The 26,435-nt window shown below is 39.7% G+C and overlaps 1 protein-coding gene across 2 annotated transcripts in view; it reads right to left on the bottom strand.

Annotated features, from left to right (window-relative positions):
• coro2aa (coronin 2Aa) overlaps positions 1-25,288 on the bottom strand; it is a 41,044-nt gene extending 15,756 nt beyond the window's left edge. The window contains exons 1-2 of one of the 2 annotated variants that reach the window (XM_061679712.1): positions 25,129-25,288; positions 818-1,018 (exon numbers count right to left, since the gene is read on the bottom strand). In XM_061679712.1, the coding sequence (XP_061535696.1) occupies positions 818-1,018; positions 25,129-25,143 (216 nt within the window). In that variant the 5' untranslated portion in view covers positions 25,144-25,288. Of the gene's footprint in view, positions 1-817; positions 1,019-11,165; positions 11,327-25,128 lie in introns of those variants that run through there. The other variant, XM_061679713.1, reaches the window with a different exon arrangement.
• Positions 25,289-26,435: the final 1,147 nt, after the last annotated feature.

The raw sequence follows: 26,435 nt of genomic DNA, 5'->3' as shown, positions 1-26,435 counted from the left end.
ACTTAACCTGTCATTTAGGTCCACTATATGCCATAAATTGTCTATGATTTACATTTAAAGTCACATTGCTCGATCAAAACACCGTTTGGAGACTGGTGAAAATTTGTGTATTTAAATATTTTACTGATAAAGAAATATTTTCAACATATTAAATACTTGCATCTCAAATATTTTAAATATAAAGCATGTATAAAACAAACATCCAGTCTGTGAAGAGGATTATGAACATAACAGCGGTAATAATAAATGTAAAGATAAATGTAAAATCTAAATACATTTAAATAATGTTAGTATTAAAAAATATATTTTAGGGCTCTGCTTCTGAATATGAATGTATTTCCTCACAAAGTTTTATCATAGTCCCTCAGTACCAAGAAAAGCAAGTAGAATTTATTAGTACAGTATTAGTAGTAAGCCTTTTGCTAATGCTGTGGATATTAATAAAGGTATACTATTTATATATTAATAAAGGTTTTCAGGCTTAATGATGACCCCACAGAGTGTATCATGTACAGCAAATGCCCAAACTTCCATCCATCCATTTTCAACACCGCTTATCCTGGTTAGGGTCGCGGGACGCTAGAGCCTCTCCCAGCTGACTTCGGACGAAAGGGGGACTACCCCTGAACTGGTCGCCAGTCAGTCGCAGGGCACATATAGACACAGACAACCATTCGCACTCATATTCACAACGTTACTGAGTGGGAACTGAACCCATGCTGCCTGCACCAAAGTCAGACGAGTGTACCACTACACCATCAGTGACTGCCCAAACTTATATACATAAAATACGACATCTTGTGGTACGAACACTCACATGATGAACAGAGAGGACCAGGAAGGCTCCGCCCCCTGCACACTCTGTGATGACGGCAACGAAGCGAGGGTTGACAGCACAGAAGTTGTTGTCCTGGACGCTGCGCGTGATGGGCACGCCGTCGTAGCAGCTCTCCTTGGCGGCCGCCTTGCCGTACACGTGCCGGAACTTGGAGCTGCGGTACTGAGGACGCCATGACATCTGACAACAAAATGGAAGACACTATTTATAGACACTGCGGCCAAGAGGAAACAAAGATTATACGACAAATAAAACTCTCCACTACTTGAATACCTCCACCAAGGAAGCACAATAAAACGACTAGGAAAATCAGGATTATATTTTAACATTGCAAGAAATAAAATCAAAATGGAAATAATACACAAATGCAATTTAAATGTTTTGATTTAATGTAAAGTATTCGTTTCTGAGAATGAAAATATTAGATCACTGTGGGACCTTAATCATAATGTATTATTAGCATTTCAATACCCAGGAAAATGCTATACGAGCTAAAAAGAAATAGTAGAAACAATAGTAATATCCATCCATCCTTTTTCTGAGCCGCTTATCCTCACAAGGGTCGCGGGACTGCTGGAGCCTATCCCAGCTATCTTTGGGCAGGAGGCAGGGTACACCCTGAACTTGCCAGCCAATCGCGTAATAAAAGTAGGTGTCGTAATAGTAGTAATGGAAGCAGTCAGAGTAATTGTAGTAGTAGTAGAAGATATCTGCCAAGGTGACTGCAGCCTAACCAGACAGATCCAATGTAGCAGCAAAGTGCTAGGTGTGTGGTGTTCCACAGGGTAGTGTTTTTGATCCCACTTTATTTCTACAGATATTTAATCTCTTCATCATACAAAACCACAACCTTTCCAATGACTGTTTTTCATTTACATAATATATTCACCAGTCCAGTATGACAACTCAAGCAGAGCTGATTGGAAAAAACATTATTGTGGGGGAGGGGGTTGAATCATCAAACATCAGCACTTTTGTAACCTTTCATTGGTTACCTTCATTCTCGCTAATTAATTTTTTACGTGACATTCATAGTTTTTCTACTAATTCAATCAGTCAGGCAAAGGCCAATCATGACAAGACATTTCCAAGAACAGCAGTACATTATGATTTTTTTTTTGCGTGCGCTCCCCCGCCTGATAGTCGATGCATATGTCATTATGGCACAAGATAAATGAGTCTGGTCTACTGGGACTAAGGCAAGCCAGCCAGCATGTCTGCTTGGCTACTCTGCCTGCATGCCTGCTGCCTGCAGCATGCTCATTACTTATGAATAAAGAGTGGAGGAGCTTTAGCTGGACAAGACGTTGCGAATGAGCAGCTGCTTACACGGAAACTTAAGTCCTGACAGGGAGAAACCTGTCAAACCATACGACTGCCTCCAAGTCACCTTAAACACTTATTGTACTGTCAATTGATGACTTCCTAATTTATGCAAGTGGCCTACAAAACCTTCGGAACATACAGTACCATGCAAAAATAACCACTACGGTTTACTTAGACCATCAGTCATTTTCACATTGTGAACTAGCTAAAAGTTGGCCCTCCCAGAATGTTTGTCATCCTCCATGAACCAAGAAGTACAGTAGCATGACTCAAAATATATATATTTTTTTGTAACGGCATCATCATTCTGAGCTCGTTTTACATTGTATGCCTAGTGCCCTCGCCTCTAGCATGAGGTGGTTTTATGCCGAGAGCATGGATACATGCCCGTACACCAGGTGAGATGCAGGGGGGCACAGGAGGGCAACAACGCAGTAGAAGATATACAATCTGCTTCTTTGTCTCCCACAGTGTTAAGAGCTTGGAGGATTTACCAAGAGACAGACGACTACAACCCAGCAATAGGACCACAATCTACTCCTTTGTCTTGCAGCACAGCACCAAGAGCGCAGAGGAGATACCAAGAGACAGGCGATTACGCTAAAAAGTGGTCAGAGGTGGACAAAAATCTGGTAATAGGACGGCGATCTGCTCCTTTTCCCCCCAGTAGTGTCAAGAGCGTAAAGGAGATATCAGGAGACAGGCCAGGTGGTGGTCGTAGGAGGGCGGTGACCAGCGTAGGAGATTCCAGGAGACAGAACAGTACAGAAGTGGGTGGGGGGCAACAACCTAGCAGCAGGACCACTATCTGTTCCTTGGTCTCCAAGCACAGTGTCAACAGAGCGGAGGAGATACCAGGAGACAGGCCAGTCCATGAGGTGGTGGTCCTAAGATGTCAAAAACCTAGCAGTAGGACCACAATATGCTCCTTTGTCCCCCAGCACAGTGTCAAGAGTGTAGAAGGGATAACAGGAGGCGGGGCAGCACACCAGAACAGGTGCAACGCAACCCAGCAAGCAAAAACACTATATGCTCCTTTGAGTTCAGTGTCAAGTGCATGGAAGAGATACTAAGAGGTGGTCAGAGGAAGGCAAATATGCAGCAGTAGGACCATGATCTGCCACTTTAGCCCCCCCAAGGAGATGGTCAAAACCGAACCACAATCTGTTCCTCGGTCCCCCAGCACAGTGTCATATTTGTGGAAGGGGTAACAAGAGGCAGGCCACGAGACCAGGAGAGGTGCCAGCAGCAGCACCATCATCTGCTCCTTCAAGAGTAGGTCTTGAGCTTGAAAGAGAGAGACCAAGAACAAGGCCAATATGGTCGGAGGAGGGCAAAAACCCAGCAGCAGGAAGACTATCTGCTCATTTGTCTCCCAGCACAGTGTCAAGAGTGTGAAAGAGATACGAAGAAACAGGCCAGCACACCAGAGGAGGTGCAGGAGTTGCTAAATTGCAAAGACGAGAAATCTAATTGTGCGCAAGCGCTACTGTAGATAAGAAAGTTAATGGTGATACTTTCAGCTCGAATTAAGCGTGCCACAAAAAGTAAGAAAGAGAGTAGTGACGCTCCACGTCTCAGTTTACGCTCTCCTCTATCTCCTTCCGCCCTCGGGCCGCCATTGAGAAGCTGGAATGTCTCCTCTCGATGCTGAGGGGATTTGTTAGGCCTCCCAGGTAAAAGCGATCCTGGCCGTTGCAACCTACTGAATCAAGTGGAGTGATAGTTTTATTTATCTCTTTCCGAGCGCCAGTATCAACATACTGAACTTTGTTCCACGCATTCCTTTGTGGAGGTAAATAAGTCGTCTCTCTTGTAAAAAGAGACGCCACCTGCTCCGCTCCACAATAAAAAAAACAACACAATTATTTGAATATGGCCAACGGTCAATCAGGCCTCCTAGTGACTCCACTCCTTTTTCAACTGTGTCATGAAAGCTTGCCCTGACAGAGATTTGTTTACACTTAGCTACGTGAGATAATCCATGGCAGCGTTTAGGTCATACTACAAGCAGCCAGGTCTTTATGTAGAGATGCTGCCAAGGTAGAACGCCAAGACGCTTCTTGGCACATCCTGACGTCCAACTGGAATCACATTAATCAGCTCTTCCAATGTTTATGAGCGCTGTGTTGTGTTTACTGACATAAAATAAAGAAAAGGGGTCGGTGGGAAGTTATGAAGACCATACAAGCATGGGATTGGCTGAAGAGACAGGCGCAGGAACACAATTTTGAATGTTCCACACCTGATCATCGTGTTCACTGCTTTTACCGTGGGTGTGTGTATTAGACGCTGTTCTGAATAAAAGGCACCGACATCGAATCGCGGTAATGAGTCGACCTGGCAATTTTTTAGCTTGTGTGATGCATTTCTATTTTGTATTAAAAGCACCGAGACGGAATGGGGGTAGAAGCCTCTCTTTTCTGCGTTGTTGGTCTGTATACAAAACTGACTCAAAATGGGGGGAACGAAGTTGACCTGGCTATTTGCAGGCTTGCTGTTCTGTATAAACGGCACAGACACGAAATGGAGGTAATTAGTCAATCAGGCAATCTCCCAATGTTTTCCCGTGTCATTGTTCCGTATAAATGGCACGACACAAAATGGGAGGATGAAGTAGACACAATTCTTTTGCCTTTTGTCCGTGTCGCTGTTCTGTATGAACAGACATGGAATTGAGGCAAGTAGTCGACCAAACAATTTTCTAGCTTTTTAATGCACTGCTGTTCTGTATAAATGGCACCATAATGGAATAAGGGGGAGAATTAGACTATTTTTCGTTTTCTTTATAAGCAACACAGACACGGACAGCTTTTTTCATGTGCCGCTGTGCTGTATAAACGGCATGAGACGGGAAAGAGGGAGGAAGACGACAGGCAAATTTTCAGCTTTTTCCTATGTCGGTGTTCAGAACGAAAGGCACTTAAACAGAATGAGGATAATTAACCTCCTAACCTTTTTTCACCTTCACGGTTACAGACAATTTTCTTGCGTTTTTCATTTCTTCTTGTTCTGTATAAACAGTAATGACACAAATATGGGAAGATGAAGACCCGAAAGAAATGTCTGGCTTTTTACAGTGACACTGTTCTGTATAAACGGCACTGACAAGGGAAAGGGGGGAAAAGTTGACTGGGGAATTTTCAGGATTTTTCCCGTGCTACTGTTTTGTGTAATTGGCATTGAATTTTTTTTATCCATCTTGTTCTGTATATAACCAAAAAGACGAATACGGGGAATCAGTCAGCCCAGCAATTTTCTGCATTTCTTCCATGATATTATTTTGTATAAATGGGTAAAGACAAAAAAAAAAAGCAGGAAAAACGACAATTTTCCATCTTTTTAAACAAAACTGTATTGCCACCGTTTCAGACCCCTTTTCAAATATTTCCCTTTGTCGTGTAAACAAACAGTCAAATCAAGTTATTATCTTCTTTTCCATTAAAACGTAAGTACACCATAGCGAGCAATACCAATATGCATTTTAAGATGCCATTTTAAAAAGCAGGTCGTAATGAGGCAATAGTAGCTGGGATGTTGCAGTCTCAGCAGTGGGCGGGCAGCCCATCTGAGATCCTGATGACGAAAAACACCAAAGAGGCTATTTTTACACGCGGCTCCTCGCTGATCCAAAAAAGACCCAAAATAATCCTTGAGGTATTCATTTATTCCAGCACGTTTTGACCACATCTGGTTCTGAAAAAGCAAAGAAGAAAAGGACTGTACAATACATCTGCATCTATGTAGGTTAATGCTGCAGTACTATATGGAGCACACCCCATTTAAAGCAAGTGATAATCTAGTACACAGGCGGCCACTCCTCTCTTGGCCAAACAGTTGTGGGGAGTTCAAAGTTTACATGTGATGTCAACACAGCGCTAAATCAGGCGGGGCTACACATAGTACACTTCCATTCCACTGACCCACATCAATAAGCCAAATCCAATTGTCGGCCAGGACTCCCAATCCAAACAACGGTGACCTTTTGCAGCCTTTAATCCAAAAAGCCAACTTCCCTCCCTTGTCCTTTCACCTTGTGTTTTTGTCAAAACCCCCAAGACGCAGAATGTACAGGTGCTAAACCTTGTGCCTGCCTCAAATTTACTACTCTTCACCCTCGTCAATGTACTTGCACAAAGGAAACTACTATAAAGTCATCAAATCAATATTTTTTTTCAATTTGTTTTCAATAAATCACTTAAAATCAGTCTAGCTCAAAACTACCAAATAATTATTTATTTATTTTTAGGATTTTAGCCCTTTCAACGCCAGTTTTACTATTTGAATGATCTAATTTAAAATTTCTTCAGGTGTGTTGTAGGAAATTATAAAATGTAATGTAATTGCTCAAAAAAACATTTATTTACAAGAAATAATGTATCTTTGTTCATCTATTTATGCCAGTGAGGCATAGTGACAGACAGAACCAATAAATGCTCTTCTCCAACCCCAATTCCAGTAAGGTTGGGACGTTATGTAAAACATAAATAAAAACAGAATATAATGATTTGCAAATCATGTTCCACCTATATTTAATTGAATACAATACAAAGACAATATATGTAATGTTGAAACTGATAAACTTTATTGTTTTTAGCAAATAATGATTAACTTAGAATTTTATGGCTGTAACATGTTCCAAAAAAGATGGGACAGGGTCATCACTGTGTTACATCATCTTTTCTTTTAACAACATTCAATAAACGTTTGGGAACTGAGGACACTAATTGTTGACGCTTTGAGGTGGAATTCTTTCCCATTCTTGCTTGATGCACAGCTTGAGCTGCTCAACAGTCCGGGGTCTCCGTTGTCGTATTTCACGCTTCATAACGCGCCACACATTTTCAATGGGAGACAGGTCTGGACTGCAGGCAGGCCAGTCTAGTTCCCGCACTCTTTTACTATGATGCCACGCTGCTGTAACACGTGCAGAATGTGCTTTGGCATTGTCTTGCTGAAATAAGCAGGGGCGTCCATGAAAAATATGTTTTTGGATGGCAGCATATGTTTCTCCAAAACCTGTTCAGCATTAATGGTGCCTTCACAGATGTGTAAGTTACCAATGCCATTGGCACTAACACAGCCCCATACCATCACAGAGGCTGGCTTTTGAACTTTGTGTCCATAACAGTCCGGATGGTTCTTTTCCTCTTTGGCCCGGAGGACACGACGTCCACAATTTCCAAAAACAATTTGAAATGTGGACTCGTCGGACCACAGAACACTTTTCCACTTTTCATCAGTCCATCTTAGATGAGCTCGGGCCCAGAGAAGCCGGCGGCGTTTCTGGGTGTTGTTGATAAATGGCTTTTGCTTTGCATAGTAGAGTTTCAAGTTGCACTTATGGATGTAACGGCGAACTGTATTTACTGACACTGGTGTTCAAGTGTTCCTGAGCCCATGTGGTGATATCCTTTACACATTGATGTCAGTTTTTGATGCAGTGCCGCCTGAGGGATTGAAGGTCACGGGCATTCAATGTTGGTTTTCGGCCTTGCCACTTACATGCAGCGATTTCTCCAGATTCTCTGAACCTTTTGATGATGATATGGACTGTAGATGATGAAATCCCTAAATTCCTAGCAAATGTACGTTGAGGAACATTGTCCTTAAACTGTTCGACTATTTTCCCACGCACTTGTTCACAAAGAGGTGACCCTCGCCCCATCTTTACTTGTGAATGACTGAGCAATTCAGGGAAGCTCCTTTTATACCCAATCATGGCACCCACCTGTCCCCAATTATCCTATTTATGTTTAACACAACGTCCCAACTTCATTGGAATTGGGGTTGTATTAGATGACAGGAAGTACATACAGTAATTAATGTATCCACTTTTTGTGACATTTTTGTTTGTTGGTGTGTCGTGAGATTTTTCAATTGTAAAATATGTGTCTTGGCTCCATAAAGGTTGGAAATCACTGATCGAGAGGGTGCAAAATGTATCAACTCAGTATAAATGAAATTAAAAAAAAAATCACTTCAAATAATATTTCTGGAAGAGTTTCATGACACGAGCTGCAAAAATGATCACCAAATTAAATAATAATAATAATAATAAAGAATAAAAAAAGAAAAACACACTCTCACCTACGTTCAAAATGGTTGGACGACACAAAGCACTAATGAAGTCTCAGGGTCACATGAAGGTCATTAGTCGAGACGAGTTTACTCTATGAGTGCTAGCGAGAGTCCTGACCTTTTGTAATAGGATAACTGACTAGCTAATCCAACAGGTGCTTCGAGGAGTACGAATGAATAAATAGACTTATGCGATTTTCCCACTTTTACACCCATTGCTGTTCTGTATAAATGACACAGACACGATTTGGGGGACCAAGTCACCCTGTCAATTTTGCTGGTTTTCCCCTGCATTGTACTTTTATATAAATAACACTAACAAAAAATACAGTAACTTGACCTGGCACTCTGCAGCTTTTTCTACCCTCATTTGTGATCTTGATAAGTAGCACACAATTAAAGTAATTAGACAACCCGGAAAATGTTCCATCTTTTTCCGATGTACAGTGGTCATTGAAATTAATAGGAAATGCCATTAATGCGTTACAGTCCCCCATAAAACTTGTGCATCATGATTTCATGCGTTAATTCATTGTGTGTTCCTTCTGGTGTTGCACCTTGGCCACCATGTGGCAGTATAAGACATACATGCTCATATACAAGAAGAACACGGTCTCAACTGCTCAGTAAGCTGCAGTAATATTAGTAATTTTTTTCAGAGGATAAAGTTGTGTTCAAAAACAGTGGTCCCCCACATACTCGCGGTTCAGCACCCGCAGAGTCACTTACTTGCACAGTTTTTCTAAATTTCCTTCCTTTTTTGTTTTTTCTTTTCTTCGGGGGGAACCAACCCTGAAAATAGTCATTGGTTGTTCATCCCTGCTTATTCAAGATTTTTTTTACCAATGCAATTATAATGGATGTCAATTATCTGCAGATCCGGCAATTTTGTATCTTATTCTGTATAAACAACACAGACGGATTTGTATGTAGGGTGTTGTAGTTTCTGTTACTATGGTGAATTGGATGAACGCAACCATGTCTACGTCAGTGTGATAAAGACTGTAATTTTTCAATTTCCGTTTTTCATAAAAGCTTCCACTTGTGACTGTTTTGAGCCTGTCAGATGGCGTTTGGTTATAAATGAATAACTGGTGGCATCTACCTTTATCCATGATCAGATAAGTCCTTTTTACAAGCGTACGGCTAAGAGAACATACTGAAAGATGTAATGATTAACACGTACAGGACTGAGCACGGCGGGCGGGGTGTGGGCAGCTTGATTGGCAGACGTCGTGTTTTAGGCAGTGAATGACAGTCTGGAACGAACAACATTTTTAAAAAATATGTCAAGTGAAAATGGAGTTTAAACAAAGCAACAAGAACGCAGTTTCTGTAGAAATTCTGTGTGAATGCTGAAGAGCTGAAATGAAATGCTGTGGAATTGACTGAATTTTACAAATGTCGAATGTGGGACTGAAAGTTGAAATAGCTTGAATTAGGCAAGAAATGTGGAAGGAGGTGAATGTGTCAAATATCTCTTGATTAGGGAATTTTATTGTGAAAATGTTGGGAATAGTTCCCAAGATATCCTCAATGAGTTGAACAGTTTAAATTTGGAATGGTTTGAATTGGTCCATAAATGAGGAAGGGGGAGGTAAATATCGTCGCTGTTGGTTGGAATCCTCGCATAGCATCTCCAAAACCATAATTTTCCAGGAAATAAAAAAAAAAAAAAAAAAACAGCAAATTTTGTAGTTATGAAAACTGTATCATGAAAGAGAGTGAACCATTTTTAAAACTTTAGATTGGTCAATAATTTATAAAACTAATAGACCGGCTCATTTTTGCATTGCCTTGCAAGCACAAACTTGAGATACGAGTGCTGTATGGTGGCAGTAAACTCAATTTAACTCACTAACTCAGTGAACAATGCATCCAAAAAAAAAAGATGCTTCCAACTATTTAAAGCCAGTTGAAGTTCACTGTCAAACTTAAAACAAAGAGAACTATACCTTGTGTATGTAAAAAAATAAAAATAATAATAATTTTAAAAAAGAAAACACCCGCCTAAACAAATGGCCCCACTAGCTTCATCCTAACATAAAAGGGAAAATGCCATTGACATGCTAACTATTAGCATCGATAGTTGCGATTTTGGAAGCCACGGATATTTGAACACAAACGGTGAACCAACACGTAGAATAATCATCTACATTTACAAATAATGATTACTATTACTAATATTATTAAGTTGTGAAACTATTCTTTGTTTGTGTCTATATAGCATATAGACACAAACTATACTGCCCCTGGTGGTCAAGGTGGGCACACCAGAAGAAGCAGTACAATGAATTAAATTGCAGCATTAAATCATGATGCTCAAACAGTTTCATTCTTTAAATTCTATTTTATTGTGTTACTACTGTATGTTTTTTTAAATATAGATTACAATATTACAGAGTGCTATGGTCCTTATTAAAAAATACAAACATTTGGGGTTTTTGTGTGGGTGTGTGCGGGGTGGGGGGTGGTGGTGGGGGACTGGAACGGATTTATGGCATTTCCATCCATTTCAATGGGGACAGAGGAGTTGAGAAAATCCACACGAGTACATGTAAAAATAAAACGTCCCAAGCCAATACAAGCCACGGACCATCGTGGCTGGAGACCACCGGTGATGTCATTGTCATTGTTGTGGACAGCGTTCCAGCTTCAGTGTCAACTTCAGGAAGAAGCTGGGACAAAAGTGTGCCTGAGGCTCTACATTTTGAGGACTACACAACCAAAGTTGGCATGACTGAATTGCGTTTCATCTTGTCCAAGCCTGTCTGGAGTTTCACTCCAGGAGGAAAAAAGTGCAGCTATGGACTCACCAGCCAGTAGAGTTAAAAGATCAATAAGCCAACACCAAATTCCATGCAGTGACCTGTCACACCAGGACATGAAAGCACTCACTCGGAAGGAGAATGAGACTCACCCTGACCGAAGGAGGAGGACCAGCGGCAAGGGGTCCTTGAGGCACGATCTGTTATGTCTCCGGGGCAAAGCGGATCGGCACGGGGCAGAAGAAACATTGACTTTATCTCCACTACATCCACTGCCGCCGCCTTTTTCTAGACACACTCGGCGTCAAGGCAAATGCGTGTGTGGACAAGCAGAGGGAAGACGAGTGTGTACACTCCCTTTGAGAGACAGGGAGGGGAGGGAGAGCGAGAGCGAGAGAGAGAGGTAGTGAAGGCTCACTCTCCTTGTATAATAAAGTTGTAATACTATGGGAATAAAGTCATAATAATATGGGAATAAAGTTCCCATATTATTGTAATAGTACTGGATTAAAGTTGTAAAAATATGAGAACAAAGTTGCAACACTACTGGAATAAAGTCGTAATAATACGGGAATAAGGCCTTAATAATACAGGAATAAAGTCACAATACTGTGACTTTATTATATAATAATTCTTGTAGTATTATTATCATAATACTACAAGAATAAAATTGCAATACTATGAAAAAAAGGCACAATATTATAAAAAATAAGTTGTAATACTACAAGTAATACAATGGGAATTGTATTACAACTTTATGCTCCAAGCAGAAACATTTATGCTCCAAGCAGAAACATATGCTCCAAGCATAAAGTTGTAATACAATGGGAATACAATCGTGATAATATAGGAATGAAGTCATAACACTAAAGGAAGAATGTTGTAACAGTATAGGAATAAAGTCGTAATAATATGGGAATAAGGCCGTAATACTAGAGGAATAACGTTGTGATACTATGGGAATAAAGTCACAATATTGCAAAAATCAAATCGTAATACTATGGGAATAAAGCTGTAATATTTGCGGATTTAAGTTATAATGCTTAGGGAATAAAGTCATAATATTATGGGAACAAAGTTATAAAAGTACAAAATTAAAGTTGTAATACTATAAGAATAAAGTTGTAATATCACAGGAATAAAACCGTAATACTACATGATTAAAAACGTAAAACTACAGGATTAAATCCATAATACTGAGGGGAAAAAAGTAGTAACACTATTGGAATAGAGTCGGAATGTTGAAGGAATAACGTTGTATTACTATGAGAATAAAGTCGTAATACCACAGGAATAAAGCCTCAATACTACAGGAATAAAGTTGTAATACTACAGGAAGAAAATTTAATACTACAGGAATAAAATCGTAAAATGAGAATAAAGTTGTAATACTATGATAATGAAGTCAAAATATGAGAATAAAGTCTATGCTAGGATAATTAAATAATATGACAGGAATTAGGTCAAAATATTATCAGAATAAAGTCTTATACTACGGGTATAAAGTACTACATAATAATATGGATAATGTCGTCATACCACGCGGATAAAATAATCATCATACTGGAATAAAGTCCTAGTGTTGTGGGAAAAAATGTCGTAATTTCAAGAGAACAATTTATACTTGCGATATTACGGCGTTATTCTCGCCGTACCTTTCCTCCTAATTGTACTATTAGTTCCAAAGTGTCCGAACCAGTGTCTTTGCAGAGTCACAAACGGACACTCGCCAGGACACAATGGCCGCCAGTCAAAGCCAGAGGTTACGCAAGAGGCCATTAGGAGAGCGAGCGGAGAAACGACGACATCTGATTGGTCCATACGAGGGCAGTAGAAAAAAAAAAAAACAACAACAACAAAGTGGCCTTCACACGGTCAAACAAGGGAGGAGCGCAGTCATGGGGCTGATCAATAGCTGTTGCACTAAAGTCAACGGCATAGTCATAATCAGAATATGGATTATATATCAATTATTGGAAAATGTGCATAACTGACAAACTTCAACCCATATTGCTTTGCAGACAACAAACTCCAAAGGTCACTCCAGATTAACACTTGCAGCTTCCTTGAGAAGAAAGAGAGAAGAAGAGAAAGAAGAAAAAAATAAAAAAATAAAAATAAAAATAAAAAAAAAAGGGAAGTCACCATTTTTTACGAGGAGGACAATGTTAAACCAAAATATGACAAATAACATTGGAATTTTGAAGAGTAAAATTGGAATTTTGAAAGTAAAATAATACTAAAAAAAAGTTGTACCAGTCCAATAATAAACTTAAAAATGTAACCACAATATTAGAAATATAGCAATACTGTTATGAAAATACAGGCAACATTTTAAAAAAATTAAATCATAATTGTATGGGGAATAAAGTTGTAACCTTGAGATAACAAAATGGTAATAGTATGAGAATAAAGTTGGGATTTTTATTAAAGTTGTAGTATTATGATACATTAGTGTTCTTTTGTCATTCACCATGAATCAGATGATAAATTGACAAACAAATACTGTAAATTATGACAATTTTCTTTGTGATTTTTTTTTACTTTTTGGGTTGTATGAGTCCTGATGGAGTCACTTTTGATTGCGGAATTTATTGGAGCTTTTTTCGAGAACTGTCCCCTCTGCTTCAGAATGCAAATGGTAGCGTCTCGTTCATCTAAATGTCATTCTTCACAAAATGGCAATTTAAACCAAGAAGTATAGCCTTGTATGATTTTTTTTTTCATATTAATTTGCGCTTTCCCCCCACCCCCCTCTCTCTTCATTTTGCAGATTGACTAGCGATATACTCTTAAAGTTCCTGGATGACAAAAAGAAAAGAATAAAGGTAGAGTCCTTTCATTTTACTCAATCCTGTGTGAACTAGGAGGTAGCCTGCTAGCTAACAAACACAAAAAAATGGTACAGTCCAGTTGTCTTACATCATTCTCTATGAACCAGGAAGTAGCCTGCATGGTAACAGATGGACTGAAGAAAAAATACGACTTTGCGTTTTCAATTTTATTTGATAAATGTATTTTTAATCTGTTTGAGCCACAATGGAATGGTTCTCCCACCCACAGATAAGAAAATGGTACGGCCCTGTCATCTTATATCATTCTGCATGGACCAGGAAGTAGCCTGCGAGCTAACAAACAGACGAACAAATACGACTTCACACAATTTTCTTCACTTTTTTTTAGGAATTAGGTTTCTCTTATTGGCATTTGAGTTACAATGGCACAGTTCCTCCCGCCTCTGAAGAAAATGGAATGGTCCTGTGAACTGTTCCTCTGCAAACAAAAATATGACTGTCCATTTTTTTCCCACTTTTCACACAGTGATGTAAATGTATTGCGTATCTAGAGAAGGTGCGTCTCCCCATTTGCATAGAAACCAACTTGCAAATTAAGTGTGATGGGGTATATAGCTTGACTTTGACTTATGTTAGCTTCATTAGCCTTGTTTGGAAATGAATTGATTGTTAATTGTTAATTCAGCTTCATGTGTACACTTCACGGAAGATGCTGTAGCATGACGGGACCATACTATTTTAGATTCTGGGGTGGAGGAAGCAGAAAATTGCGCCTCCAAAAACAAAAGTTGAACAGTTTCCCCAGATGTGACGCCACTGTAAGAACACCGTTGTTCACCTGATCGCCAAGGAATTCCAGACTTGTAATAAAAGGCTCAGTTTCATCATTTTGACGGCTAAAGTACAGCATGTCAGTGTGAGCTCACCACTCCGCCACCACCCCCAACGCCAGTCACGTACGCTTAGCGTGCCCGTGCAGCACAGGCCATTCCATTGGCACCACGAATATCTTAACATGCACGTGGCGTGATCTCACTGAATGGCTAACACGTTAGCAGCCAGCTAACAGCCATCAAGTCTCTGGATGCACATCAGAGGAAACTAGCGGACATGCTACAGTTTGTTTCATCCAACAATGAAGATGAATGATGACTACACACCAGAAGAATGGTACATCAGATTGTTGATAGCTTTTGCTTTTTCATGAGACGCCGATTTCAAAAGAAAGAGGGGGAAAAGTTGAATACACAGGAAATTAGCCAGTATTATTTGAAATTAGCCTGTCTTGAGGGGGTGATTCTGTCTCACTACTCACCCCCCCTCCCTCTACTTCAAGGCAAATGACAACAGCATTCTTTACCATGATGACCTGGTGCATATGACGCTAGAGGGTTGGGACCAGGTGAGTTACTTCTACTTATTTAGGCCATATTGCAGAACCCTAGCGTAGATGGCAACAACGGCACTTGAAGCAGGTGTTTTCTAGTCAAAACACAGTCCAATTGCTAATCACAAGCGACAATGCGAGGCCCCTCAGAAGGTCAGCATCAAAAGTCAATCTCCAGACTCAAACCCAATAGAGAATGCAGTTTACTAACTAAAAGAGGAAACTTGAAGGGAGCAAACCCCCAAAACAATCCACACATCCATTTTCTATCGTGCTCGCCCTTATTAGGTTCATGAGTGAGCTGGAGCCTATCCTCGCTGACTTTTGGTAAACCCGGGACTGATCGCCAGCCAGTGGTCGCCATTGACACTCACATTCACAGCTACTGTATAAATAAACTACAGTCTTCAATGAATTTAATATGCATTGTTTCGGAATATGGAAGGAAGCTGAGGAGAACACGCCAACTTGAAACTGTGAGGCAAACATGATAACCACTTCTACACTGTGCTGTCCCACGACAAGCATCCTTCACACTTGAATTCACAGAGTCTGCTGTAGGCTAACCATAGCGACGGTCGTCAAGGTGAGTTTCACTTTCTGCGGCTCAAGTGTGGGGGGAGTGGCGGTGAGGGGGGAGATTATCTTCCCTGGTCTTTACACTGGGTTGAGCCTCGCTGGTAAACAACACAGACCGCTAATCAGATCTCCTCCATCAGCTAAACGTATTAGAACTTTGCGATACTCAACAGGAAGCAGCGGCTAGCAGCTGTGCTAATAGCACTTGGAGATCTGCTGTATGTGATGTATACAGGGTGGGTGGGACAAAAGTCAGCATGAATTAAAAAAACAAAAACAAAAAAAAGTATTTTTGTTATATGTATGGGTCATTTTCATATAATTTGATCAGTAAAGACAGTTGACTGAATATCCTTTTGAAAATGTATTTGAATTATTGACAGTTTTTTCGATCAACAGGTCATAATTGTTTCTATGATAGAAAGAAAAAAAGTTTTAATGGCAAAATGTCTACCGTTATGCGTCTGAAATGAAGTTTCATGATTTGCGACATATTTTCTGAAGATGCTAATTATATGTTTGGATACATAGGATTTTTCTCCTATTGCTTAATATGACTTTTCCATGAAAACTAACACAAATGCATCTTACTGTCTTCAGAGTTCCTTTTTTTGGTTCTTTCACAAACGTTCCTTCTTTGTCATTCAAGCTCTCTGGAGAAAGCCACATTATGCTGTTGCAATACACCAGAGGGAGAGCATCTGTGAGCTAAAATGCCAGGATGAGGCAGCCATTTTTCATTAGGCACTAGAAGAAAGCCAAATAAATGGTGATACTTCTGAGATCTGAATGAATATGCATGAATTTGATGAAGTGTCGGAACTATGGCATTTCTTTACCGTTATTACGATTGTATAAAGACAAGAGCATAATGGGTTTAACGAGTAGTTAGGATCATTTATGCTATTGTATCCCCAGAGTTTAAGGGCAACATATGTAAATTGTGCAACTCGTGATTTTTATGAAGCCGTTTCTGTCTTTACTGTTATGCCGTTTTGTCTTGGTCATCATGCAAGAAGTACATTTTAGTGGGCCACCACCATTTGCTCCGTCAATGATGATTGCCTTTACTATGAATGCCTAAACTTTTAAATCATCAAAACATTTTGAAAATAAGACTTCAAGAGTGGCTGTTTCAGCATGGGAGACATTTACCCATATAAAACTAAGGCGGCATTAAAAAAAATTATAAAAAATTGCAAAATGAGAATATTTCATTTTACAAGTGTCTTTACTGTTATTGATCAAATTATATGAAAATGACCCTTACAGGTTTGTTTGTTTCTCTGGCATATTTTCCTTCCTGACCTGTTTCCTTCCTTGGCTGAAAACTACTTGTCTGCCTTCCTTCCTTTGTTTATACCTCTCTTTGTTTTTCCTGGCACCTTTTCCTTCCTGACCGTTCTTAATTTCACCCCTCTTTCCTTCCTTTTAGCCGTCTTTCCCCATTCCTGCTTTTTATTCGTGCATCAGTACACCCGTCCTTCATTCCCTTTCAGCCTTCCACTCTTCTTTCCTTCAGACCCATTTTGATTCTTGCATCCTTACATCCCTCCTTCCTTCACGTCAATGTACTTTTCTGCCTTCCATCCTTAATTCCCTCCTTCCTTCCACCATACGCGTTTTTATTCATGGATCCTTCCATCTCTTAAAACAGCTTTTCTGCCTGCCTTTCTTCCCTCAAAGTTGCTTTTTATACTTTCATCCTTACTTCTATCCTTACTCACTGAAGCCTACTTTGCTGCCTTTGTACCTGCATTCCCTCCTTCTGTTATACTTGTTCTTTATTCATGCATCTTTACACCCTTCTTTCGCTTCAGCCTTCCTTCCTTATCTCCTTCCACCCACCTGAGGCCGGCTTTTTTCTTTTCTCCTTCCTTTCCTCCTTTTTTCCTCCCTTTCTTCCCTCTCACCCCCATTGCATTTAGGATCCTTACTTTCTTTGCTTAAAACAACTTTTCAAATTTCTTTCCTTTGTCCCTACCTTCCCGCCTTCCTTACTGATCTCTTTTCCTTCCTTTCCCTCAGACCAGTTTCCCGGCATCTTTTCCTTCTCGACTTCCTTCCTTCCCTTCCATCCCTCAAACTCGCGTTTTCATTTCTTCATTCCGTGCATCCTTCTGTCCTTCGAGGTGCGCTTTTCTGCCTTCCTTTCTTCCACCTCAAACTCCATCTTTCCTTCCTTTACTACTACCATGCAATGTGCCTTCTTTCATTCCTCCCTCTTCCATCCCCCAGGCTCCTTTTTTATTTTGCATCTTTTTTTCCTTTGCTGAAACCTACCATGCTGCCTTCCTTTTCATCAGTATCTGTCCATTACTGGTTTAGAATCCACTTTCTTTGTTCTTGACTCAAATGTTTTGCCATTATTCAAGTTAATTATTATTAAAAAAAAGGACATATTCTGTGGAAGTTGATGTCAGTCTTCCTGTAAAAAATGGCTGTATCAAAGTTTGCTGCGTATGCTATCAGCAGAAATACAGCAAATGTTTGGATTTTTTAACAAAATGTTTTTAGAATAGAAGCTGAATGCTACGAAATGCTAACATTAAATCAGTTTAAAAAAAACTAATTAAAAAAAAAGAAGATGAAACTAGCCCAGTGACTCCTAACTGAGAATACAAAGTAAAATCTTCATGTAGTACAACGTAGCATATGGGCTACTACTTTCTTGAATCAATATGGTGGACAAACGCAAACAGCCAATCTTTGTTTTTCTCCTCATGAATAATGAATCACACTCCGATGAGCCATCTGCTGCAAAACAGCAGGAAAAGTTTTAATAAATAATAACAAGTAGGGTGTGGCACGGTGAACGACTGGTTAGAGCGTCTGCCTCACAGTTCTGAGGACCGGGGTTCAATCCCCGGGCCCGCCTGTGTGGAGTTTGCATGTTCTCCCCGTGCCTCCGTAGGTTTTCTCCGGGCACTCCGGTTCCCTCCCACATCCCAAAAACATGCATGGTAGGTGTACCCGGAGAAAGCCCACCCAGGCACGGGGAGAACATGTAAAAAAAAAAGTTTGCTAATTAAAATCATAAGTAAAATTATTGCTTTTTTGTTGTTGTTTTTCTGACAAAAATGTTTTTGCCTGTGTTGCATCAAGACAATTAAATAAGGAATATATTAATAAACCCATCCCTATCTGAAACAGATTAGCAAATAATCATTAAAATACTTTGGGGTTGGCATGAAAAGGATAAACGAAAAACTTTGTCCACCATTTTGATGATCAACGTCTGAGGATCTGATCCGATTATAGTGCTCTTTTCCGCCCCCAAAAAACCAAAACCCAAACCCCAATGTGCGACATGGAACTAATACAAACACAAACACACGTGCGCACACACACGCACACTATTTTATGATTTGAGGTAATCCTCTGGCTGTGTGGGCCACGTGGGAGTAGCAGCAGATAATCCGCAAACGCACTGGCGCAGCTGTCATGTCGACCTCACGAGCGGCGGCGATGTTAAAGACGAGAGACCAAGCGGACCAGTGTGAAAATAATGTCATACTTTGGTCAAAATGGAAGATGGCTATACCATTTTTGGCCTGTGGTAAGATATAGTATATAAAAAAATTGGCTGATGATTCCTCCCCCCCAAAAAAAAACAACAACAAAAAAAATTATGACTAGAAGTACCAGTATTACAAGTTTGCTTCATACAGTGACCAAGCTCGTAATGCAGTTTAGTTGTACAGTATATCAAATTAATTTTCCCCATTGAAATCAATTATAATGTCATTAATCTGATGCAGCCCCCCACAAAAAAACAAAAACATTTTGTAGCGTTTTTAATTCAGAAAAATAGAATGTTGTATAAAAAAGAAGTAAAAGAAGGGAATGTCAACAAATAACTTGTTTGTATAATGTTTAATTACTGTATCAAGTAGGGCCCGACTGATATGGTTTGTTGCCGATTCCGATATTTCGCAGGATAAAATTCCGATAACCGATCGGCCAATTAATTTAAAAAATATACAATGAAAAAAAAAACTTTTTTTTTGGTGTCCTAACGCCTACAACAATAAAGATATGAATTACAGGCAGAGCATTTGACCGTTTTACAATACTTTGTCCTTTAATATTTGTGTAACTTTACAACAGACAGAAGAATCAGTTGAATTTTTTTTTGCCGATTTTTTTTTATGTTTGTTTGAATTCCATTATGCTATAATTCCATTATATCTTATGCTGTAATGAATTACTGTGTGTGATTTTTTTTGGGCCAAAAAATAAATACATAAATAAATAAATCATTTGTTTTGTATTGTTTGTTAGCATTAAGCTAAACGGACCTTCCATAAGGCAAAGCTATGTTGTTTTAAAAATACACAACATGTAAATCTCTTTGTTTTATGTTTAATTTGACAGTAAACCTCAACTGTGAGTGGCATTAAACAGCTTGAAGACTCTTTTTTGATGACTTGTTCACTGCCACCACACAGCGCTCCTACTGTATCTCAAGTTTGCACCTGCAAGTCAAAGCACAAAAACCTCCAAATGATGGCTCGTATCTTGAAAAACGTGATTCGGGTCACTCGTATCTCAAGGCACCACTGTATTTTACTTTTCCACTGAAATACATTTAAGACTAGTCTGTACTTTTTAAAAAAATCACTTAAGAAATCAGTTCAACCTTTTTCACACAAGTATTCGTACTTTTACTGTGAGTACCTTTTTGCCTTTACAGTCCGAAATGGAGCATCTACCATTTTGTCATGGGGGGGTCTCTATAGCGGTGGGTTTTCGTTACATAGCTAAAGATGCAAGTCATCGCTTGGACAAAGTGTGAGAATGTCAGGTATGTGTTAACAGCCTGCAAGATAACACGCCTCACTTATCAACTTTTACGAACCCAAATGAAAGCATGTGGTACAATTCGGCTACTCATTTCTCAGGTTGAAATTACTGGGTCATTATTTCCTGTCCGGTTGGGATATGACATGCTTTTGCCACACACACAAATACACGCTGTAAATGTAACGCTGCGTGTTGTCAGCCCAGGGTGGCATAACACCCTTGACTCATTTATTGCAACGGGACATGTCTGCACCGGTCTTTAAAAAAATGTTCTGACTCAGGCTGAAGATAATCGAACAGTGTTTGACTAACATGTTCAAACTGATGCCTGCGTATGAGTTTTTTATAAGGAGGCTCATCGGACTTTACACAAACATTAGTGTCTTTCGCAGAGAGAGTCTACAAAATCGGTGCATCGGAGCCATACCGGAGGAGTTGGCGTTTATCGGCCTTTGGCTATCACAAAGAACCGACTTTTGGATTTGACAGGCAGTGTGAAAGGGGATTATGTTTAGCCACTTTCACAAGGAGATCTGTGAAATAGTCGCATCAGAGCCATACCAGTAGATCTGGAATTTGTCCATCCATGCCTTTTACGCAGAATCCAGCGAAGTCAGATGATGTCGTTTGGCTTTTACAAGCAACGTGAGAAGTGGCTGCTATGACCTCCAGTATTCTACTGCCTGCAGTGCTGTTCTCACAAATAAAGTTCAATTTCAACTACTGTACTGCACATAGAAAAGCCTGTTTTTGCCTATGTAGGTGCTGCTGTTTTGATTAACGAGAGACTTCAAATTGGCCAAAACGCAACACGTGTGTGAGTGTGCGTACGCAACTTGGCTCCTCCCACCGCTGGCTGTAGCATTAGCACCAGGTCATTACACGCTCATACCGCTTAGTCTTTTGTCTTTAAGTTTGTTTAAAGTGGGCGCGAGAGGAGAGAGCGAGGTCGCACAATGTGGATCACCAAGCATCTGCCCCACTGGTGGTCTCGCTGAAAATAACCCCCCCGGGAGCAGAGAATGGATGTCATGAACATACCAGCAGTACAAGCTTAGCGAGCAAAGCGCTCCTTAAAATGTAAACAAACAACTCTTCTCGTGAAATAATTTTTTTTTTTCGTGGTTTACATTGGTCAATGAGTATTTTATATTTAACACAGAGCAATTTGGAACATTTGTGAAGCATATGTGTAGATAAATGTGTGAGTAGTGATGATTTCTTGAAGTAATTTCCTGTTTAGTCAGTCACTACTATTAATCAAACAGCATCGTTCTCAGGGTTTCTGTAGTAACATAGTACCAAAAATATTTTTTTTTTTTTGTCAAATTGCAATTGTGCCTGGCAACCAAGGTTATACAAATACACTACATCGGTCATTCACAACAAGTGTGCTGTGGGAAATTATCCAATTTTACTTGGCGGAAAAAATATTATTTATTTACGACAAATAATGTATCTTTATTCATCTATTAATGCCTGCAACATTTTGTGACAGGCAGCACAATTAAATCCTCTTCCACGAGATGGAAGAAGTTACAATTCTCACAGTTACTTTGAGCCTCTGAGTGAAAACTCGACTCCGTCTCTGTCATTTTGCAGGAGAGTGATTTCAATTTTATGGCGGCAATAAAATCTGGAGGAATTATATCTTGGTGATTTATATGGGAATATGGGGGTTTTCCTCAGATTTTAGTTTTCACCAAACATCTGTCAAATCTATGTATCAATCTATCTATCAATATTTCATAAAATAAAAGTTTTTTGAGGCTTCTATCAATCTCTGAACCTCACGTTCAGAGATGTTTTTGCATGAGGTGAAGCTTGGTGTCATGGGTGCGGCCATCTTGGAAATGGGAGTTGGTTCCAGTTGTTGCACTGATGAATCAGGAAAAGAGCTGAGTGCAACAGTGGACTGCTCCCTAGATGTCAAAATTGGAACTAAACCTTGATTTCGACTGGTATTCATCTAAAAGATTTCTGCATGTACAAATTACAAAAATTGAGTTAGCCCACTTGAGTGCTCTGTGGCTCAAAGACACTTACAGAAGTACAGTATTCACAGCTAGTGCTCAATACTTTGTTGACGCACCTTTGGCAGCAATTAATGCCTCAAGTCAAATAATGTAACTATCACTTTGTACAGTCTGTTGTCCATGTTTTTGTTCTAGATTTTATTTTGTTGTTTTATTCTGCTGTCTGCTGCAAGGTCAGCATTGTAAATGAGAAATCTGTTCTCAATGGCCTTACCTGCAAAAAAATAAAGGCAAGATAAAATAAAAAGTATTTTTTTGAAGATGACTCTACAAGCTTGACAAACGCAGGCAAGTGCCTGGGGCCGTGAGATTTGCAGGTACTCCCAAACGACTCATAAAAACTGATTAATAAATAGTTCTTCCAGTTATTAGTGATTTAGTTGTAATTCACAGGCTTAAAAACATACAAAAATGCTTAATCTGTCATGATTGTTTCGACTGCCCCCGGCGCCTTCTCATGCAATGGACTATTCCATCTCCCTGTTACGCATGTTCAGACTTTATTCGGCAAAACAAACTTGTTGGCGCATTGTGAAGAAAATTAAGCAGTGTTATCCCAGTGAAGCAGAATGCGCGAGAAAAACTGTTTTTAATCAAAACTAACAATGGTTTCAACGGGTTTCCACAGTAACACGGAATGTACTGTATGTAACTGACAACAGCAAAAGGCCGACGCTCTTGCCAGTAACTGTAGCGCCGCCATCAGCCGAGGATGCAAGTAGAGATGAACTGGAGAGTGAAAAAAGTGACACTTTTCTTCACCAGGATGTGACTATTAAAGTGGTCGAGATGGTTTCAAGCTCCCAAATAGTGAAAAACACAGCATCCCCTTTCCTCAAAAATGGTTTGTACCACCCAATCCTTATTTTTGCTGCATTTAATTGAAGTTCACAGTTTATTTTGTTAGATAGGCGTTAGCTGCTGTTTTATATGCTGGTCTGTGACAGCACCACTGCCGTCTGTTTTTACTGGAATGAGAGAAGCTGGCTGTTGTATCATTTGCATGTGCTATTAATAAATAGACTTTACACCGATTTTATCGGGCCGATCAGTATCGGCCGATATTTAGCATTTTATGCTGATCGGCTTTAATGTCATAATTCGCCGATCCGATCAATGATGTAAGTGATCGACTCTGCAAAAGACATTTACTTCGCGTCGCCATCGTCCACAGTATATTTGAATCTAAAAGCTAGCGTCTTTTGACGTAGTATTGGAAATATCTGACGGCCAATAAAGTTATTAAAAACAAAAAACAAAAAAAACATGTCGGCGGTGTGGAACAGACAACACGTAATGCCCGGATCAAACTGCAAGACAAATTTGCTCTTTCACGATTGCGCTGTCAGACTACTGCAATAAAATCTGGTATTCCAATACCACTGCATCCTGTTTTTTACGGAAAAAAAACAAAAAACTTTATGGAGCCAAGGGACATATTATACAATTGTAAAAATCTCACGGAACACCAACAAACAAAAATGTCACAAAAAGTGGATACATTAATTACTGTATGTACTTCCTGCCATCTAATAGAAGACCATTTATCATTTGTTCTGTCTGTTAATATGCCTCACTGGCATAAATAGATGAACAGAGATATATTACTTATTGTAAATATAATTTTCTGAGGAATTAAGTACACAAGTATATACAGTAAATGAATAGCTCATTTAAATAGACACATTCCTCCATCTTGTGATCAGATCAGCAATAAAAAAAAATTTCCAACTCGTTGATCGGCCCCGAAATTCCTGATCGTGTAAAGCCTAATATTAAAGTCAAGGTACTACTGACAAGCTCACAGACTGGATTTCCATTAACAATACAACTCCCATTAGGATAAAGAAAAGGCGCAAAGAGAGGATTTTATATATGAATATTCAAAGTCTTTACAAAAAGTCAATTTCTGTTCATATATTTTACATGCTGTGCATTGCATTTCATGTAAAAGTCCAAATAACAAATCCAAAGTCCTTTTTTTGGCATTTTTAGCACTCACTGTCGCTATAGGGGGCTGGTTTACTCCAGGAAAAAAAAAATCAATCCTGTTAACATGTCTGTAGAGGTGCAGCTTTATCAAAACGAGTTTCCCCCAGAAATTAGTAGGGTTACAATATGCTTGTTTTGCACTTCATGACTTAAGTGTTCATGTGAAAATACATGCCAGTGTAGCACACGGACGTGGGTTGAACGGCCCATTAGTGGGTTTGCCTTAGCCCCAAAATAATAAACACGCACCTGCATAGAATACGGAAAAAGTGAAGTGCTCTTTCAAACGAAAAAAAAAATGGTAGGCAAATGACCAACACTTTGTTTTTTGTTTTGTCTTATTCTAAGCGTTCGCGCAGCTTGAGCTAGCTTGTCTTCGTATTTTGAAGTTCTATTAATATAACGGGCTCCATTTGAAGTTAGCAGGTGCACGTGTTACGGTTCTTGTGGGCGAAAGTGCTGACTTAAAACACCAGTCAAGATGTCTTCGACACGACACACAAGGCGGAGGAGTGCTCACCTTTGGGACGGTCATGCGGCGGCGGTGGAGGGCGGTTCCCACCTCCCGCGGAATGGCACCGTTGCAAAGCGGATTCCCAGTTAGCGAAAAGCCGGTGTCATCTTGGAGCTCGGCGGTGATGAGTCCGGGATCTTAGAGCGGCAGGAGGGGGTGAGAAAGGAGGAAGAGCACGCGGGCAAGGAAGTACATCGGGCGGGAGGGAGGGAGGGATGGAGGAAGAAGAGCTCGAAGACGCCTCTCTTGGACCCCAACAATCACGATTAATAATTAAAACGTACTTTTTTTAAATAGGCACTTTGTGTTTAAACAAAAACAGCAGGTAAAGCTTCATAAAAAGTAATATACACACAATTAAAATAAAATATGTAATTTAAATATATTAATAAAAAAATCTCAGCATGTTATAACATTTAGATAGGATACCTATATATATAAAAATAAAAACAAATCTTTTAGTCATGTAATTAAATAACACCAATTAAACATGAAAGGTACAGCCTTCAAATACAAGTTTAATTTACTCCTTGATAACACTGATATCTCAAATCATCTTTCCCAATTAAAATTAATGAAAATGCTATTATCTGCTTCAGTCTCCCCACCCAAAAAAAAAAAAAAAAAAAAAAAAATCCAACAAAATGTTTTTGTAATTTTAAAAGTAGCAGTATTATTTTATAAAAACATAACAGTACTGTATTGACAAGTATAAAACATTTTTTTCACACTTCATCCTTCAGTGCTGCACATTCTGGTGTTTGCGCCTTGGAAGTGCAAGACAGACAGTACGGATATACTGGACAGGAGTCTTCGCTCATCTCTCAGCTTCTAAGTACGGCAGTAATATTAGTCATTCTTTGCAGAAGATAAATAATATATGCCTGTAGTAATTATATTTTTCTACGTACGCTACCATTTTTGTTCAGATAGCCGTTGCTTAATGGCAGGGTATGCAAGTTTCCAAATGCTAGCAAGATTAGAATCCAGCCTCATTTCATGTCCCCGTCACTGCCTTGTGTGTCTGCAGAAACAAAGACCCCCAGCTCACTTAACAAAAAAGAACCAGGAAGACAGTGGCTTGTCGTGCTTTGCTGGCTGTCTCAGGAGTGCTTCTCGGTCGCTCAGGCACACGACGAGCCGCTGGGGGAACAAGGATGGGACCTGTGGTCCCGCTTACCTGCGGTTGCCCCACTCAGAATGCACCGCGAGGGCCAGCGTTACACAAAATTTGTCCAGTTTGATATTGTATATTTTGGAATGTACAATCAGTTAAAAATACGAGGTGATCAACTTACTTGACAACCCGGTGA

This window comes from Phycodurus eques, chromosome 6 (genome assembly GCF_024500275.1).
Source record: "Phycodurus eques isolate BA_2022a chromosome 6, UOR_Pequ_1.1, whole genome shotgun sequence".
Lineage (NCBI taxonomy): Eukaryota > Metazoa > Chordata > Actinopteri > Syngnathiformes > Syngnathidae > Phycodurus > Phycodurus eques.
This window is presented reverse-complemented; position numbering and strand designations above follow the sequence as displayed.